Genomic DNA, 19202 nt, shown 5'->3' on the forward strand with positions numbered 1-19202 from the left:
CCTTTCAGTATAGATGGCCTGCTTCTTTTCCAGCGGCGGTGATCATCAGCATCATTGAAGGAGCATCATTAGCGCCGAGCCCCCGGGGCTGTGTGATCAGCGGCTGGCCAGAACATTAGAGAGAGAGAGAGAGAGAGAGAGAGAGGATTTGGACTTTTATCATCTGCAGGGTGAGGCAGAGCTCGCTCCTAAGGACTCCCTAATACCTGATCTCTTTCTTTTTTATCCCCACACTCATTCACAGATGACAGAAACTGCCATACTCTCTCTATTTATCCGTCTTCATTTTCTTGTATATTTATTTATTGGCTTTTGCGAAAATTCCCCCATTCGCTTACATTTCCGTTCCACTGTACTGATTGACGGCGTTATTTTCAGTTGGGCTGTTTAACCTCGCTTCTTTAGCAACTTCCCGCAATGAGGCAACCGCTTGTGTTGTGATCCTGTTTTGATCAACCAACAGGTGCAAAGCTGAACCCATGACCCAGTTTGACTGACAGTTCTCAGTTGCGTACCGGAAGAACTGTAAAAAGAATACGAGTGTGTGTCTGTGTATGTGTGTGCGGATGTGTGTGAGAGAGAGAGGGGAAGGGAAACTAGTATATAAATAAATACACCAACTCATCAAACCAATAACATCGGAAAGTAAATGTGAAAGTATCTCAATCGTAGGCAAAAGCAAACAAGAATATCATTTGAAGATGGTTTGTTTCACGCTCACGCAGCTTTGTAATGTCTCCTTTTATTTAAGCGTTTGGCCATTTATTTAGGCAGCCTTGGCCCTCCGTACAGGCCTGCTGAGCTTGCTTGTGCACGCGTTGCCTTCAGCTCTGCTTGTTTCTTAGGCAACAACAAAGCCGTTTGCCATGTTGATCTCTTCACTGGAGCTGTGTCAACACATGTAATCGTTGTATCATCCCGGTTTTCCAGAGGCTGTCACTCAAATGGGCTCCTGTGCTTTTCCACATGCTTCAGGGGCATTTGTTCACGGCTCTATGCAAATGCGGGGGGGGGGGGGGGGGGGGGGGGGGGAGAGCCACACACAATAGTGCAAGAGCAGCCCTCATTTCTCCCTCGCGTATTTGACACTCTTCAGAGGCTTTAAAGACCCGGCTGAGGTAAACACTCACTTGGTGGGCGGCTAGTGTCTGAGCAGGAAGATAAAAGCGACTGACACCACTCAGCAGCCTTTACGCCACACTGCTTATACCGCACCCTCCTCCTCCTAAATGCATGACTTTCTCATTGGGAATGAAAATATCAAAACAACAACCTGCTGCTGTGAGGGCTCTCTGGAAGCACAGCCTGCTACTGGAAATGTGTCACTCTCAGTGCCCGGATCACAAAGCGCCTGCTGTTTCTTTGGTTTAAAATCACAGTAGAAATGCTCTCCTTTTTTTTTGAGTATGAAGTTTCACTTCATGCTGCCTCTGTCTGCTGTAAACTTCCATTTAAATAACAGGTGAGCAGATCTTTTTCTACGAGAAAAAGGACGCATTTTACTAGTATCAATGACAGAGGTTGGGCTCAGGGATGGAATGACGTCCTGGCCAAAAGAAACCAGCTCTGCCCATCTGTTCATCTCTGAGTCCTTTCTTCCACCTCACCTCTCTTGTCTCACTCGTTTAGCGGTGAATGCGGGCCGGCCACCGAGTGCCAGTGAAAGAGGCAGGGCGTGCACTGAGGAGCAGATGGGAAATATCACTGAGCTTGAAAATCTGGAGTAGTAGTGGGGCCTCCTTCGGAAAGCAGACAAGGCGATTCTGATACACCAGCGACCCCTTCTGGGCAATCACAAATCTGCATTTGCACCATTTTTGGAAGCAAATTTGCAGCAACCCTCCAATTTTCTTAATTCAGAAAGTCAGCGTGCAAACAGGCAGGAAGTCCAACACTGATTGCTCACAAATTCATGCCAAGAAGCAAAACTTTTATCCATCTCTTTGTACTCAGGGAGGTTTAGTATTACATATTTTTTTTGTTAATAGATGCGTGACAAAAGAGTTTGTTACAGTAACCAAAGTTCAGCCCAGTTCAGTCAGTGCACGTACACAAGGTTAAGACCACCTGCTGAAGTTTAAACTGAGCATCAGGAAGGGGGAGAATGCTCTGAGTATTTCACACACTGCTCATCTGCTGGGAGCTCTCCACAGTGCGCAGCAGTTCTCTGGGTGAAAATGATTTGTTGATCTCAGAGTTCACGGCCAGACCGCTTCAAGCTAAGAGGAAGGCAACAGGAAGTCACACACGTTACAACTGAGGTGTGCAGAAGTGCACATCAAACCTTGAAGCAGCAGAGCTGGACCAGCAGAAGACCACACCCAGTGCCACACCTGTCAGCTAAGAACAAGAAACTGAAGCTACCATTCAAAATCGTACAAAAGAAGATTGGAAAAGTGTTGCCTGGTCTGATAAAATTTGGATGGCAGAGTCAGAATTTGGCATGAACAGCATGGATCAACAGTTCACGCTACTGGTGGTGTAATGGTGTGGAGTATATTTTGTTTTGCGCAGTAAAATGTAACAGCCTACCCGAGTATTGTTGCTGGCCATGTCCATCCCTTTAAGACCAGTGTCCTCATCGTCTGTTGACTGGTTCCAGCAGGATAATGCGCCTGGTCACAAAGCTCATCTCAAACTGGTTTCTTGAACATGACATTACTTCTTTGTACTTGAATGGCTTCCACAGTCACTTTATCTCAGTTCAATAGAGCACATTGGGATGTGGTGAAACAGGTGATTCACATTATGGATGTGCAGCTGGGAAATTTGCAGCAACTGTGTCATGCCATAATGTAATATGGACCAAAATGAGGCGGTGTAACGGTGGTTTAACTTGAAGCTGATGCACACATCAGAGGGGGTCAGCTGTGGTTTCAGTGACTTGATGTCTGACTCCTCTGCATCCTAAAGCGTTCTTGGGTTTGCTGCTCCAACGCCGTGTGTGTGTAAACGAATGAAACTGAACAACATTAAGGGCTCTGTAGGTTTAAAGGTGCTGAGTAAGTGCAGACCAGATTATGTGCCTCTGCAGCTAGAGCTCAATTTAGGCTTAGGGTGAAGGGTCTTTCAAGTTTTTTTATTTCCTGGCCTTCAACTGAAGAAATCTTAACAAGTGTAATAATCTTACAGGTCTTGCAGACAAACTGATTTCTTTTCTAGTCTTAACTCTTCAAATCAAGTGTTTATTTCCACAGTGTACAAGGCTGTAAAAGCAAAAGAGGATGTGTGCTGAAATAAGATGTAAGAAGTCACAAGATTTCAAAGTACTTACAACGATTTAATGAAAGGAAAAGATGAATTTGTGTATAAAAACAAAACACTTTATTACAATTGGGCTGAAAAATCCAATGAAAACACAACTACTTTACAAGTACAAATGTCCGCTGTTGATATTTACATGTTTTTTTTCCTTTCACATCAATAAAAAAAGGAGAATTTATGAGGAAACAAAATACTAAAGTACATGTTTACAGTGTATTTGCTGAAATAATAATAAAAAAAAAAAAAAAAAAAAAGACTAAAGGAACGTGCATTATTCTCCATTCAGTATCTATAGACAACAAGAGAATTGGACATAAAACAAGACTATTTATGAATACACTTATTCTAATAGAGAGCTCATTTCCCAATGCAAAAAAAAAAACAACCAACCAAACAAACAAAAATCACCCATAATCCTCAGCCTCATACATCTGTTGAGTCATATAACCACTGTGCAGAAGGCGTGACTGCTGTCATACGGTGAGATTATGTGGTAGGTGTGGGGGAAATTTCGAGAAACGCTCTATAACAAACAAATGAAGAGCAGAATGTTATTGATCAAGTGAGAGATAGTTATGGATCCCAGCAGAATTATTGGCAGAAGCATCATGATTGATCTCCCAGAATGATTTAGATACAAGCACTGAAATCATGTTGAACACAAGATTAGAGAGGTTGGAGTAAAGTAAAGGTTTGTTGTTGTTGCAGGATCCACAAGAAAGCACGACCTCGTCATTGTACTGCGGGAAAACGCTCGGTACATACAGTCTCATTAGTGTGTATCTCCTAACTGCTTCCCCCACTGGGCTTGGCAGGGGTTTTGGCTCTGATGCCCCCCTGGCGAGCCTGACCCTTGGAGGCCTGCTGTGGCTGAGCAGACTGCTGCACCGGGGACTCGGCAGTAGTGGTTGCAGCGGGCTGCTGGGCTGGGCTGTGTGGAGGTGGTGTCTGGATCTGGGGTGAGGCGGCTGCGGTCACCACCTGTTGCTGGATGATCTTCTGCTGGACCACCTGGGCTGTCGCCGTACCAGCAGGAATCATCTGCACCTGAGCGGGAGCTGATGTGGCAGCCTGGGTCAGAGTCACAGTCTGAGGCTGAGCCTGGATCTAAAGAGAAACAACACAGACTAAACATTTCCATCCTGTCTCAAAGATCTGATACGAACCTTTCTCCTGCATATCAAAGCTAAGAAAATCGGTGATGAATCAAATAAAATCAGAAATGAAAATGAACTGTCAAAAGGTTCAGTGTGACAAAGACAACAAAACAAAGTGACCCCACAGAAATCTCATCTGATATTTTACCCTACACACTCTGGTCAGCTTCACCAAATTGTGCATAACTTCACATCAATGATGAATTAAAACAGCACAGTGCTGTAAGCGTGACGGATGATAGCATGACCCCTTTCACAAAGACAAGAGCACATCTATTTGTTGCTAAACGTGAATCCTCGTTCACACGATCCAAACAGTCACCCTTGGTTTCAGCTGAAAGCTGTAGTCTACAATTGGTTCTAAATACAAGCCTCAAAGGACAAAACATGCCCATCTTTCAAACTTTTAATGCTCCCTCCTCCTTTAATCTCTTAACTGTGTGCAACAAATGAACAGCCTATTTATTGCTGTAAATATAGGAAACTAGATTCCTGCTTGAGTGACCGTGTGAAAAAACAAAACAGAACAAAAAAACCCTTTCAAACAATATTAACTATTTATTAACGTCAACCTGGCCTCGAGCTGGAATTCTGTGCTGGAGAATTTTAAGCCTTTTAATTAGTGTCCAAATCCTTGAGTTATGGCCAAAGAGTTTTGCAAGGTCCCACCTTGACCTCATACTTTATCAGTTCATTCACATGTAAGACAACAATTGTGCCAGATGTAATAAAATAGATTATTTATATTTGTGAGAGGGTGAATGGGATGGACAACTTGAAAACACAAAACATTCAGTTGCAGCTGTCACCATTGAGGACATCAAATATAAGCATTTTGTCAATGGCAGCACACGTGAAAGCCTGCAGTGATGGTTATTCCAATGTCTGTAGAATCAATCTAGTAAAAAGCCTTAAACTCTTACCTGCTGAGGAGAAGACACAAGTTGTTGAATATTGGCCACAGTTGGTTGCTGCTGCACTATTTGCGGGATCTTAGGCAGCTGATATGAGCAGTAAACAACAAAATTTTAACATACACACAATCTCGATATTTCACTGAAAGTACTCTGTTGTATGGGTTGCCACTGATGATGCACCTGGATTTGCTGGGGTCCAGCTGGTTTCTGGCCCTGGGGGAGCGATGTAGCGAAGAACTGGGTCTTGATTCCCGATTGGAGTTGGGTGGTGGTATAGGTCACCTTTTGCTGTGGCTGCTGACCTTGCTGGGCGGTCTGGACTGTCACTTGCTGTGTGCCAATCTAAGGGAAATGAAAATACATTAAATACTGTGACTGGCTCTATTGAATACAGTAATATTACTAGTGAACTATTACTTCCTGATACTCTCAATAAACACAAATCTCTATATGTAAACAAAGACATTACCTTTTGCTGTACAGTGGCCTGTCCTGGCTGTGGCTGCCCTGCCTTCTGCTGGGGTGCAGCTGCCACCTGAACTGTCTGCTGCTGTTTCTTCATCTGAATCAGCTGCTGGACCTGCATCTGTTGGAAGGGGACACCTGACAGAACGGAGAAAGTGCGTCAGATTAAAAGACATATTAGAAGATCGTGATGATGAGAACATACATTTTGCTACTATAAAAGGGTTTCCAATCCAAATGATGCAGGTATAGTCAGCAGCAAATACTGTTGCATCTTGTGATGTATGCAATTCAAGAATTTCAACACACCTGTTTTCTGGGCCTGACCGATAGCCACACTAATGCCTGCTACAGTCACTGGCAATGTAGTGACTCCGGCTGATGAGACCACAGCTGGCACAGAAACTACAGGAGGCTTGGTCAGAGTCACCTGAGCTGTCTGTCCTGCCTGGGCCTGAATCTGGCTCTGATTGGGTACTCGAGCAGTCTGCAGGGTGAAAAGAACAAGAGTAAGAAAGGTGGCACAAGCTCAATCACTAACATAAGCGGAGGGCAGTGTTTCTGGGGATCCACCAGTGAATTGTAATAGTCTCTCTTAATGTTATATCTTTTAGATCTCTGTTGATAATATATGCTGAAAATAGCATTTATGTTGTTGTATTGCACAACTGCATCAATATCTAATCACTATTTTTCTAATCTTACCAATCTGCCCATCTGCAGGTTGGTGGCCAGCACAGGTCGTTGTGTTGTCACAGCTGCTAGCTGAGGATTAGCTTGTACAGTCTGTGCAGCTGGCACCTGTGCGGCCTGCTGGGCCCCTGCAGCCTGTTGGCCCTGAGTTGCTGTTGCCTGTTGCTGCAACTTTTGCTTGTGCACCTTAAAAATAAGAAAAAAAAGAAGAAAAAAGTCACACAGATATTTCCATGCAAGTTAACTTAGAGGTCATACTTACACACATTGAGAAAATAGTGCACTGCATTGTTTAGTGGGTAAAACGGAAATATTGTCATCTGTCAATTATTATTATTAACATCTGTCTAATCATAACCACAGGTCCACCTTATGCAAGAGATGAAATGACTTTTTCTATAAGCGACTGTTACTGTTGCATTTGGTGTAGTTATTCTACAAAGGTGGTAGTGACGTACCTGGGCTTTGCTAACGGCTTTCATCTGAGGGGATGTAGCCTGTGGCAGATGCTGTCTGAGCACATGGAGCTGGGCTGCGCTGATTGGCTTTCCTTGAGACAGCACAGTCGATGCATGAAAAAGGACAGAGAAAAGGTCAGGGCTGTAAAACAAAATGTGCACCTGAGAAAAGCCAGTGATAAGCTCGTTACCTGGTGTGACCTGAGTGACCAGTGAGCGCACTGGGCTCATAGTGGTAGAAACTACTGCAGATGCTGTCACTGGGGTAACCGCTCTAACAGCCTGACCTGTAGCTATGGCAACCACCTCAGCCGGGGCAGCAGTAGCTGTCACAGTCCTCTGTTGTGCATGGACCACCTGTGCTCCAGCTGTACCTGCAGGCTACATTAATCAAAATAACAGCAATAGTATGAATAAAGGTTTCGATGACTGAGTTTGCTGCTTTATTCCAATCCAAATACTATTTATATCACTGTATGTTAATAGTGCCAGGTCACCAGACTCACAGACAGCGTTCCTGGCATGACCGAAGACGCCAGGCGTTTGTTGGGCTGGAAAGGGCTTTGAGGAACTCCAGCTATTGTGTTGACAATCACATTCCCCCCAACAGTGGCTAGAAGAAACAAAGTGAAAGGAATTAAGTACTGGGACACAAGCTGCACTGTAATCTAAACCATATATATGTGTGTGTGTGTGTGTGTGTGTGTGTACATACCAGCCTGAATGGTAGTGCCCACAGTGGCATTTTTTATGCCCCCAGCCTGTGAAACATGATAAGCATGTTTAAAGTTTCCATTAGCTCGTTTTGGATCTGACTATGTAAAAACATATAGCTCAACTACTGAGTCTCACCAGTACGGCGTTAGGCACAGCAGGAGCTCCGGCGACTGCTGCAGCCTGAGGGACCTGGGCCTGGCCAGAAGCAGGAGCCTGGGCTTGGCCAGGTGCGGCCTGAGCCTGGGGGGCTCCAGTCTGCTGCTGGGCCAACTGCTGAGCCTTCTGTTGCTCTGCAAGAGCCTGCAAACACACACATCCACAAACAATGCATGGAGGCAACACAAAAGCAAATATATTTGTAAAGATGGATGAAAACCAGACTGAAGATGATGCATGGTAGTCTGTTTTTAGTAGTTCACTCTTGTTTTTTTTCTCCAATTTTTATACTATTAAAACATTTGGAGTGATCACTGATTTATATCTAGATAATAGCATAATTGCTTTTAAATCCAACAGCTACAGTGTGTAGACTACTACCTTTGTGCACCGCATGCATGAAAACTGTCCTGACAGGTGGAAACTAATATTAACCAGATTTCACTCAACACCTAAAGAATTATTCACAGACATTTGCTGTAATAAGTCTTACATTCTCCTAGCATGGCATAGCACCTGGATAAATAAAAACACAAGTGGAGGCACACTGCTGATAAGCACCTTTTTCTCTTTGGCAATCCTTTCAGCCCGCTGAGATGCCACCTGGATGGGAGGTAGCGGCTTATCGTAGCTGATCCCACTGAAAATGAGAAAAAAATAAAACCTTACACTTCTTTGTTTGCTTAATGATTTCAGGTTTTGATTCCCAGTGATTACAAACTTAAGTCGCACCTTTCTGCCAAGACAGACGCATGCTTGGGGTTCTTCTGAAATGGATTCATGCCGAGTCTGTAAGCAGTATAGATGAATGCATTTAAACGGCAATATCTTATCTCAACATAATTGCACTACATTTTTTTTTATTTTGTTAATGTAGGTTTTTTTTTTCAAATTCTCGGTACTTACAGTGGTTTGATTGGTGGGCTTCTCTTGCTGGCAATGATCTTCATGAGTTCAAAGCGGCTGTTGTAGAGCTGGATGTGAGTGGCATTGTCATCCTGTGTGTAGATCTGACAGGTCCTCAGAGGACGGCTGTTCTTAGACTAAACGTGGACACACAAAAAGAATAAAAATGATCCCCAGAATTCAAGAAGAAATAACGGCTGAACGCAAAGACCAAGCAAGACAGAGTACCTTGTATATACTCTTGGTTTTCTTCTTGGGGTTTGCCTCATACACCAACTTAAAAAAAAAAAGAAAAGGAAAAAACCCAAGAGTGATTGTTGAGACAAACAAGCAAAATGTGTGCAAGACAGTAAAGTACATGACCCTGTTTTCATTACCTTGCCCTCTTCCCTGGGAATGATGACGTTCTCGTAGCGATTGCGACACTGTTTGGGTGAGCGGTAGATGCGACTGCAGGAGTTCACCACATCACTCACCAGATCCCAGTTAGGAGTGTGCGCAGGAGACACGATTGTCAGGTTGAGCGGCAACTCCAACAGCTGCTTCACAGCCTAACGGACACACAGCAAAGATAACATGTTAACTGAAATGCAACACAGGATGGATTAACGATGCTTAGAGCATCATGGAGGCAGGAGTAAATAAAGCCAGTACCTGAAGCAGGGCCCAGTCTTCACTGATGAGCCACTCTGGATTGTCCTGCCCTGCCTCCGTGGCAGGTTTAGCCAGCGAGGGGAGGGGCTTGGCAAAGGGTGCCTGCTGCTTGAGGGAGAAATTCTTTTTCTGGTCTTTAACCTCACGGCGAACTTTGAGCATACTGGCTTTTTCAAAAAGGGAACGGGGAGGAATGACCGTCTCCCCGTGGCCCTTTTTCTTCTTTCTGGCTGCTGCTGAAGAAACACACTCAAGTTAGGGGAGAAAACCAAACAAACTTGCAATGATACTTTTGCATTTTGTCCATTCTTCTGGTCTTTAACCCAAGATTTACAACAACTTCTCTAAAAGGAGAGATATTTTCTTACCTGAGGGATCCATCTTCAGTCTCTTATGCTCCTTGCGAATGTAGACAGGAGGCAACTTGGACTCTGGCATGGGTGTGGTGTCATACATCAGCATCATTACAGAATCAATGTAGATATCGTTGTCATCCTGTGGTGGTGTGGGTGGAGTCCAAAGCTATGGTGGAAAACCACATGTCAAAAACCGTCCAAAGGCAAAAATAGGATTTCACGTTGTGGCTCAATGTAAGTACATTGAATGAGGAAGAGATACAGGTGTCTGCATCATTCAAGAATCTGTGTAAACATTTACAGATAAGGTCACATGTGGCATCTTACCGGCATGATTTCTGTGTGGCCATCCTCCGCATCAAACACATACTCCTGTTGAAGTACAGAGAAAAGGTTCAGGTCAACTACAGCACAATAATCCACGCACCACTTCTTGCTTGATTAGCAGAGATCAAACCGTCCCACCCACCATGTTGTAGGCATCCTCTCTGGTGTAGGTGAAGAGATCTTCATCTCCCTCCATCATGTGCTGCTGTTGCTCCTCCTCCTTCAACCTTTGCAACTGCTGCAGCTCCCAGCTTCTCTTTGAACACTCCAACTTCTCCTGAGGAACAAAACAACAAAAATAAAAACCTGTTCATGAACAAATTTCCACATTTTCACTGCAATTAATCTGTAAAGATGTGCCTTAACTCTCACCCTTAGAGCTTTTTCATCATCGCTGACGTGGAGGTACTCCAAATAATGCAGGGCATATCTTTCGATAGGTGTAAGCTGTTTCAATGATGAGTGAATGAAAAAACAAAACAAACCAGCGTTTAATGTTATGGTAATTTAGTTTTGCTTAACCAGTTTTCAAGCTGCATATATTAATTAAAAAATAAGCAAACCCACCTGTTCCATGACTGCATTAAGCTCTTCTATCTGAGCAGGCTCTTCTTTGGCGTGGATTTCTGACTCCTGGTCCCGCTCTGTTGACTCCTGGTCTGGCAACTCGTCCTCCTGCTTTTGCCGATGCGGCTCTTCATCTTCTGACAGGGCATCCAAGTTTATGCTTTGGAGAGCCTGGATGTATGGTCTAGCTACTCTGGGAGAGATGGCCTCAGAGGCTGAAGGCTCCTGGTGAAGGACGACAAACTCCTCCACCTTCTCTCCCGAGCCTGCCTCCACTTCAAACAAATCCTGGATTGTCCGCTACAAACACACAATATCAGGACAGTTATTTCATGTCTTGGGTAGAACTAAATAATGCGGGATCTAAACCTTTTTTCCATATATTTATAGTCTGAATATCGGTAGAAGCTTCAGTGAGTTTATCTTACTTGAGTGAGGAAAGCCAAGGTGTAGTCAGTACCCTGAGCAGCCACCTCTCTTATCAGGTCCTTGGTACCATTCTTCAGGAGCTTCTCCTCAATAGAATTCCCACTCTCCAACCTTGGGACATGCAAAAGTAAATAAAACCGCAAGTCGAGTCCTTCAGTAACACTGTTATAAGGTAAAACTGTTTTATCTGGGGGCGGAATAAGGAGCACAAAAATAGAAACAAAATCAGAATGCCTTGTTTTTATAATATCACCTGTATATGTGAATATCCTTGGAACGCCCTATTTTGTCGCACCACTCCTGGGTGCGTGCGTCCATGCTGGGATTGAGGTCTGTGTCGTAGAAGATGATGGTGTCTGCGTCAAACACAGTCCCAACTGCAGAACAGCAGCGGTTGGTGAGGATGCTGCAGAACACCTGCCTGTTCCTGTTGAACTTCTTCATATTTTCCTGCAGGCACGCAACGAATGAACAGAGTTGAAGAAGTAGTTGACAGCGCAGTTTATTTTTAAAACACGATGTACTCATGCATTTACTTTGCCATGTAAATATACAAACTATCCTTTCTAATATGAAACAGATGCTTTAGACATTTTTATCTTCATTGTTTATTTTTGAGACTGCTGTTGTCAGTAAGGCTATGTTCACACTGCAGGTGTTAATGCTCAATTCCGATTTTTTGATCAAATCAGATTTTTTTTGTCTGCTCGTTCACACTACAAATAAAATGCAACCAGCAAACGCTCTGTAGTGTGAACCCTCAAAGCGGCCCGCATGCGCAAAAGAAGATGTCACACACAACGCGCTCTGTTTAGACCCAGAGCAAACAATATTGTTTGACTGATGGCCCTTAATATAAAGACTTCGGACTTTACGTTTCCCAATTTTTGCTTCAAGTTATTTTGTTATTTACATAATAATGTAAATGTAACCTAATAATTATCCTTATTGCTGTTTTAGAGGAGCGGTGCTTCAAAGGATAGTTGTAGATTTCTGTCAGAATCTGCAGATTATACAGTACAAATAAAATGTTCACGTTTCTCCAACGTTGTCTTCCCAACATTTTCACTGACATCTACATGGGATGGCCAGGAAGTGTTCACGATGTCTTCTTGGGCGGTTCTCTGGCGCTGATAATTGGCGTCTGTCTTGTGTCAGTGACGTAAAAGACGGATTTAATGCGACATGACCGTTCAAACAGCAGTTGCTTTCTAAAACATCGGATATGTATCGGATTCAGTACCACATATGAAAGTGACCCAGATCGGATATGAAAATATCGGATTTGTGCCGTTCACACTGTCATACCATGATCGGATATGGGTCGCATAGGGTCCAAAAAAAAAAATAAAAAAAATAAAAAATCGTATTTGATGCGCTTTCGCCTGCAGTGTGAACGTAGCCTTAGTTGCCTGCATCTATAGCTTATTTGTAATTGAAAACAAATTAACTCAAAGATCCCCTCCACACAAACATGAACTAATAAAAAAAGACAGATAAGGGGGAAAATAGTTTAATTCACATTAAAATATTTAAAATGACAAGACCCTCTGTCAACATTCATTTCTTTAAACTTGATTTCAGCAAAAATGTTTATAAGGAACAAATCCAATGTGGTGTGATTTTACCTGTCTTTCATCACAACTGAAGCTCTCATCAATGCGCACGTAAGTGAGCTGTCTGTAATCTAGGAAGGCCTCCAGGATGTCCAGCATCTTCAACATCTGTGTAAAGATGAGGACACGGCGACTCTCTGACTTCAGCTTCTGCAGCAGGATGGCAAGAGCTTCCAGTTTACCTTTGGGAAAGAAAAATATCATGTTATTATCCAAGGCAGATCCAAGGCAAAACGTGAGAGGAGTCACTCAGCCTGTGTAAGCAGGAGATATTTGTCCTTACCTGGAACCTTTTTTCTGTGATGTTTTTAGTAAGAACACCGTATAGAGCTTTAAAAGAATAGGTGTGACAGTTCTAGCTTGCTGTGGCTTGTGTGTCACTGATGACTGACAGTCATCACAGGTCACTGACACCTAGTTATATGGCTCTGGTACCTCTTTTTACAATCAAATGTGTTAATGCCCTATGTTTAATAGGGCATTAACATGTTTAATATTCTATGTATCCATTCTTTTGTTCTCAAGTTTATGACTGAAGTGACTGGATTTCTTGTTTGTCAACTCTTGTATTTTACTTTTAGTCAACATCAATAACTCCGGTCACACAGTAATGCATGTGTAGGTGCAGAGATGTGATTGGAGGGTGAGGAACAGAAAGACAGAATACATTTCTCTTAATTGTCATGTTGGTTTCTCAGCTTTTGTGGTTATATGTCAAACTTTTGGCCCCAATTACATTTTCCCCTCAATGAAGCAATCCACAGACTGAAGAGAAACAACAGGGAAGTGAACATAGAGTCAATGAAAAAGGGAGAGAGAGCTGCAGGTTTCATCTTTTGCTGATTTTAAATGATAATGGTGAAAGTCAAAATTATTGAATATAAATAAATATTTAGCACTTTTGTTTTGTTGAATACTAATAACTTGTGAAGTCTTGTAAAAACTAGCACCAGTTCTTGAGTTACAGCCTAAAACAAGGTGCTTCTTCACCTTTGATGAACAAAATCAGAGGTCAGAGTTGTTTGTTTTAACCAGGTGTAATGGTGTGTTACATGGACTAACCTGAGTCCATTTGCATTAACTGCAAGTCAGGACAACAGAAGAGATGTGTGGATGCTAAGTGGATGTCTGCGCTGTGAGGGAGAGAGGCCTCCTGAAGCCGACGGCGAAGGGACTTCTGCTCAAGTCTGAAGGGAACTGGGGGATCGGCTGCATACAGGTGAGGAGCTGAAGCCACAGCTGGAGGCACCATGCATACCAGTCTAAAAGGCAGCACATATAAGCATAGATGTTCATTAGATATTTGGATTAAAAGAGGAAAAATTAAAAACTGATTTGCAATACAACAATAAAATCTTAGCTGGTCATTTCTTTTACCTTTGTAGCTATAATACAATTTAAGAAAATATTAGGACACGCTGTAAAATATTCATGGAATGGATTTATAACAACACAGAACAAACAAATCTCAAGTACCTTTTGAAAAGGCTGCTGGCAGCCTCCAGACAGTCGTCCACAGAGTGCAGAGAGGACTTCAATGCAGAGGTGGTAGCCACGCAGGTTCTCTGGGCTCTGATACAGCTCTCTCTGCCCACCCAGCTCCAGCCTCCAGCAGTCAGGGCAGAGTGACCGGGCTCTGAACCTAAAGTGCATGCCTGTAGCAGGTCTGACCCATACAACACTCTGCGGCTGCAGCGCTGCTCATTTGCTTCGAAGAGACGGCTCAATCGCTCTTTCATTAGTTGAGTCTTTTCTTCTGACGACTCCTGAGTATCACAGTGACAGATGGTACAATCAGAACTGATCTTCCTGTAATGTGACTAGACTAAAATTATTTGATGAAACAGAAAACTGAAATTATAAATAGGATTTTTCTGCAAAGTGATGTGCTGACCTGAGAACCAGCGTGAGCTGCAGGAGGCGGCTTGATGGGGGCTGACGTGGCATTTGTATTTGTACTCACCGCTTAAAAACAAAAACAAAAAAACCCACAGTGTCAACAGAAGGAAAGGAGGACAAGAGGTGCAATTATATGCCCAAGCTCGCATATAGAGCTGCCACGATTAGTTGACTAGTCACGATTACGGTCGTCAACGACTAATTTAATAGTCGACGCGTTGTTTGAAGCGTTGTAAGATCCCAAAGGACGCAGGAATAAGTAGTAGTATTTAAGAGTGTAATAACAGACTGAAACAGAAGATGGCAGCACTGCATGTACAAGGATGCCAGCTGCCATTAAACCCCAAAGAAGAAGAAGAAGCAGTGTCCGGTATCGTAGCCGTGTCCAAATTCAGGAACCATATCCTCCTGTGCCTGCATTAGTAGGCCGATTACGTTACAGTGACACAACGAAAATTGTCCAGATTCAAAGACTCCGACAAATGCAGCCGACAAATGCGCGCTTCATTTTCCCAGATTTGAAGGATGGGTTGGGTGTATACTTCGTGGCCCAACCTATCCCAGAATTCATAGCGCGACCCTGCTCAGTTTCCAACAATGGCGACAGCTAATTAGTTTTAATATTACTCTTATTATTCTTTCTGGGTCACAAAATAAACGTTTAACATATTTTCAGGCGAGAATGTAGCCGTGTAAACTTCAAATATCTACTCAGTTTATCAGGACACCACATATTTTCAAAAGCGCTCCGACGTTTTCGGAGACGCACGCTGGTGCAATAAGCTGTACGTTGTACGTCCAATGGATGCATGATCTGATTAGTCGACTAATCGCAAAAATAATCTGTGACTAGTCAACAATCAAAATAATCGTTTGTGGCAGCCCTACTGGCATATTATGTCACACAACTGTCAGAACTATAATGGCAGATGTAATTATAATGTCAGCTGTTTTCAAAATAACCGATTAAGAGGTAGAAACAATAATGCAGAGTCTTCACTGTTTCCAAGTCACCTTGCTGAGCTGTTGACACTGCAGGGGTAGCTGAGGCACTGGAGGCAGGAACAGCTTGAGGCATTGTCTGCATTACCATGGATCCCTGGGGCCTAATAATCTGCTGCCCTGGAGCTGACACAATCTGCAGGATGTTGCCTGAATGCATGAGACATTAAGCAACCAATTAAGTGGCGCATACTCAGAAAATAACACAGGCATGAAATGTGAAAATCTAAATTCTAGAATTAAAAGAACTGTCGTGGTTTTTGAATGAAGGATTTAATGATGACATAAACAGGAATTAAAGCAAAAGTCGAATAAACAAATTTCAATGCAGTTGTATTCAAGACATATTAAATTGCTAACTGACTTTTTTTCACACTTAGTTGAGTCTGACAGGTGAAGGCATAGGTCAGGCACCAGAACCAGACCAAGGACGTTGTAAATATATGGTAAGAGTTTTACACATTGGAACATCCAGAATATTATAATAATGTCTTAAAATTTACAAAAACCTTTTGCTGACAACAAATAAAAGCAACAGAATTACATGGATGAGTCAGTTGGACACAAAACAAGGAACGAAGAAAAATATGTGGAGAGGAAAGAAAGTGTGACGATGGGATATACATTACCAAGTGTACCTTGGAGCTGCAAGGGCTGTCCAGTGGTGAGCTGACGGAGCTGACTTGGGGACAAAGTGAACTTGTTGCCCTGAAACTGCAGAGTAACAGGGGTCTCTGGCTGGGAGATTCGATTCTGACTGCCTGCTATGTTAGCCAGCTGGGCAATCTTCACCACATCTCCACCTTTAACAGAAAAAAAAAAACTTTAACACAGATAGCACTAAAAAGTCTTTTTATGGTTCCAAAGCAATATACTGAGTTAGTTAAAGGGTGAAGAAAAAAAAAGACAAGACATGCAGAACCAGGGTGGATTAATCAGTGGAACGAGCACAGCTCCTCTCTGCAACAGAAGGGGAAGAAAATGCCTAAGGACAGTCCTCAGGTGAGACAGGGAGCCTGAAACTCAAAAGTGACTAATTAAGAGGAGGGGAGGAGGGAGGGACACACAAAGTGTCTAAGGGTTAGGGTTACACTGGGCCACCATGTGTCATCAGAACAGTTTTGCTGCACCTTGATAATAAATATCTGCTCAAGAATGGAACAGCATTTGCCAAAAAGAGATTTCTTTATTTGATGATGGTGATGGAGAGCGCTCTCAAAAGCCATAGCAGATCCGTTTGATGTGGTTAAACTGTAAGAGTGGATTACTAAAGCCTCTTTTCCTTTACTATCACTAGTACGTACTCCAAACAACTCAGCACGGTTCACCACGGTTTTCAGGGTTTTTCATTAGGTCCAAGTATCTGGGACCAGGTGCGTTTTTAGTACCTGCTTGTCCGGGGTTCCAAGCGATCCGAACAGGTAGTAAAATGTGACATCGTCAGACTGCATGTGATCGATTGGCTGGTCAGTCAGTACGTTGTGGGATGCTCTGACACACACCAGGCACATTAGGAGTTACTAAACTGTAATAGAAAACCAGTCAATCCAAGTAGAGTTGATCTGAGTCGATCCAAGGAGATACTAATGGAAAAGGGGCTTAAAAGCATGTCTTAGATACTTAGCTACATTTATATATTTTCTCTGCTGATTTTAACCAATTCCAAGAAGAGATCAATGGATTTACAGCCCCCAGCTTAGCCTCTTCTTTGTTGTTGTGTTTGGATGTTTGTCTACCCCAAACAAGTACTACAAACTCAAAGTAGATTCACTGAGAATGAAACCCTTTGTAATCTGACCAGTATAACCAGTACAGTCTGCTGTCTTGGCCATCAAGAAGCTCCAATGACGCCCTTGTGATTAAGGGCCTTCTTTGCCATGGTGTTGATGGGATACATTTTCACTTTATGGACACACGGATTTTATCTTGAATGCCTGGTGTTCGAACTAGTGACTTTTCTACTTGTGGGGGGTGGAGCATGAATCCTTAAGTGAAGTTTATCTGACTTCTGCACACATTAGGATTTTTACACATCCTAGGATAAAATCATACCTAAAATTTACTTGAAAAATAACCAAATTCAAATGGTTTCTGAAAACTCTGAAAAGTTTTCTGAAACCATTTAAGACTTATATAAATAAATTAGTTTTATTAAATTTTTCTCATTTTTAAAAAATATATTTAAATACTGCAGTTTCTCAGGTCTTGACTGTGGGGCCATTTTCACATGCTTAGTATTCATGCTGAAGCTCAGACTAAAATAATAACAATAAAAGAGACAGCAAAAACAGAAACAAAGCTTTGGGAGTTCTTCCTGCAGCTGGGCTGATGCAAGAGACAAAAGAATATTAGTACGTGGAAGAAAAAAATATTATAAGGAAGTGCAAGGATTTAACATAAGTTAAATAGTGCAGTGGTGTACATTCATAGTGTACATGCAGGTTTTAAGAAAGAAACTGGGGAATGCTATGGCTGTGGAGATGCTGCTGATATGGCTGCAGATCTAATTTTAGAGGACTTTTCCCCCCCCACCATAATCAATACAAGATATTTAACCAGAATTCCTGAGTGAACACATATCAGCAGTGCCTCGAGTAAAGGCTTCAGTGAAGAGCAGCCAGTACTGTAGTGCCAGAGGTGGAGGGGAAATGCTGAGACAGAGGGGGAGGGCAGGCCACTTACTAGGCAACCGTGCCTGGGCCTGGGATGTAAGAACCAGCCTCTGGGATACTAAGCTGGGCTGGATGGCATGGCTGGGGGCTAAAGTCGACCTGGGGACCTGTGTTAATCCAGGCTGGCTGTTGGGAGCAACAGATCCCACAACTGTGCCAGCTAAGCTCTGGCCTAAGGCCACAGGGGAAGCCCCCAACACATGCTGTCCAATGCCACTATTCCCAGAGGAGGCTACAGTGGAGGCTGCAGTGCTGTTGCTGCTGCTGACAGGAGTTGTAGCCTGGGCTCTCTGAGCTGCTGCTCCAACCACTGTAAAGTACAAGGCAATGGGGTATGGGACTCCATGTTAGGGGTAACCCAATATTTAGTCAAATCAGTATGATCAAACAGTTTTTCCATAAATTCCTTCAGCAGTGGTGGGCCAACTGAGCTACGACTATTAGGACTGTTACTGATGTCAATGATAATAACTGCAAACATTTTTACTTAAAATATGTGCATTGGTCCCAACTACTCAGTACGGGAAGAATGGATACACTTGGGCATGTCCAGTGATCCAGAAGACAGAAATGGGAACAGTCGGGCGTAACTTCCATCTGCAACTATCTGACACTTCACAAGCTCTTGTCAGTGTTTGCACTGAAAGATGGAAGATGGTGTGCAATGTCAATGAATGTTGTTAAACGTATGTATTTGCACTCTTTATGTATTTGCAATTATACATATCGTTAGCTTCATAGCATAAGTGCCTAAGTCATTGACTTAGTCAAATGACTTAGGCAATTATGCTATGAAGCTAACGATATGGTGTACTTCTCTTAATGGATATTTTTATTTATCTAATATTTTATTTTTGGCAGCGTTGTTGACAGTATGACAGTGTCTAAGGTAATTAATTATTAAACTAGAAATTATAGTTAAATAGAGAAACCTGAATGTGAACCTG

General features: G+C 42.8%; 1 protein-coding gene and 1 long non-coding RNA gene across 7 annotated transcripts in view; one reads left to right on the top strand and one right to left on the bottom strand.

Annotated features, from left to right (window-relative positions):
• LOC146696621 (uncharacterized) lies at window positions 1-4002 on the top strand. The gene is made up of 2 exons (XR_014923317.1): window positions 1-170; window positions 3973-4002. It is a non-coding gene; the product is annotated as an uncharacterized LOC146696621 (long non-coding RNA).
• ep400 (E1A binding protein p400) overlaps window positions 3260-19202 on the bottom strand; it is a 27908-nt gene continuing 11965 nt past the window's right edge. For 3 of the 6 annotated variants that reach the window (XM_085474805.1, XM_085474802.1, XM_085474807.1), the window contains 31 exons: window positions 18266-18565; window positions 16213-16386; window positions 15596-15733; window positions 14577-14647; window positions 14159-14448; window positions 13745-13944; window positions 12695-12864; window positions 11320-11516; window positions 11066-11177; window positions 10638-10937; window positions 10443-10517; window positions 10213-10347; window positions 10071-10115; window positions 9756-9909; window positions 9388-9623; window positions 9111-9284; window positions 8962-9009; window positions 8734-8870; window positions 8560-8616; window positions 8389-8467; window positions 7807-7971; window positions 7670-7715; window positions 7461-7567; window positions 7146-7335; window positions 6955-7046; window positions 6509-6682; window positions 6113-6290; window positions 5808-5941; window positions 5519-5680; window positions 5345-5422; window positions 3260-4371 (listed from right to left, as the gene is read on the bottom strand). In XM_085474805.1, coding sequence (XP_085330931.1) covers window positions 4051-4371; window positions 5345-5422; window positions 5519-5680; window positions 5808-5941; window positions 6113-6290; window positions 6509-6682; window positions 6955-7046; window positions 7146-7335; window positions 7461-7567; window positions 7670-7715; window positions 7807-7971; window positions 8389-8467; window positions 8560-8616; window positions 8734-8870; window positions 8962-9009; window positions 9111-9284; window positions 9388-9623; window positions 9756-9909; window positions 10071-10115; window positions 10213-10347; window positions 10443-10517; window positions 10638-10937; window positions 11066-11177; window positions 11320-11516; window positions 12695-12864; window positions 13745-13944; window positions 14159-14448; window positions 14577-14647; window positions 15596-15733; window positions 16213-16386; window positions 18266-18565 — 4739 coding nt within the window. In that variant the 3' untranslated portion in view covers window positions 3260-4050. The remainder of the gene's footprint in view (window positions 4372-5344; window positions 5423-5518; window positions 5681-5807; window positions 5942-6112; window positions 6291-6508; window positions 6683-6954; window positions 7047-7145; window positions 7336-7460; window positions 7568-7669; window positions 7716-7806; window positions 7972-8388; window positions 8468-8559; window positions 8617-8733; window positions 8871-8961; window positions 9010-9110; window positions 9285-9387; window positions 9624-9755; window positions 9910-10070; window positions 10116-10212; window positions 10348-10442; window positions 10518-10637; window positions 10938-11065; window positions 11178-11319; window positions 11517-12694; window positions 12865-13744; window positions 13945-14158; window positions 14449-14576; window positions 14648-15595; window positions 15734-16212; window positions 16387-18265; window positions 18566-19202) is intronic. The other 3 variants (XM_085474804.1, XM_085474803.1, XM_085474806.1) reach the window with 3 other exon arrangements.

Source organism: Copadichromis virginalis, linkage group LG12 (assembly GCF_057382275.1).
Source record: "Copadichromis virginalis isolate Kocher_CV1m ecotype Utaka linkage group LG12, C_Virginalis_male_GT1.1, whole genome shotgun sequence".
Lineage (NCBI taxonomy): Eukaryota > Metazoa > Chordata > Actinopteri > Cichliformes > Cichlidae > Copadichromis > Copadichromis virginalis.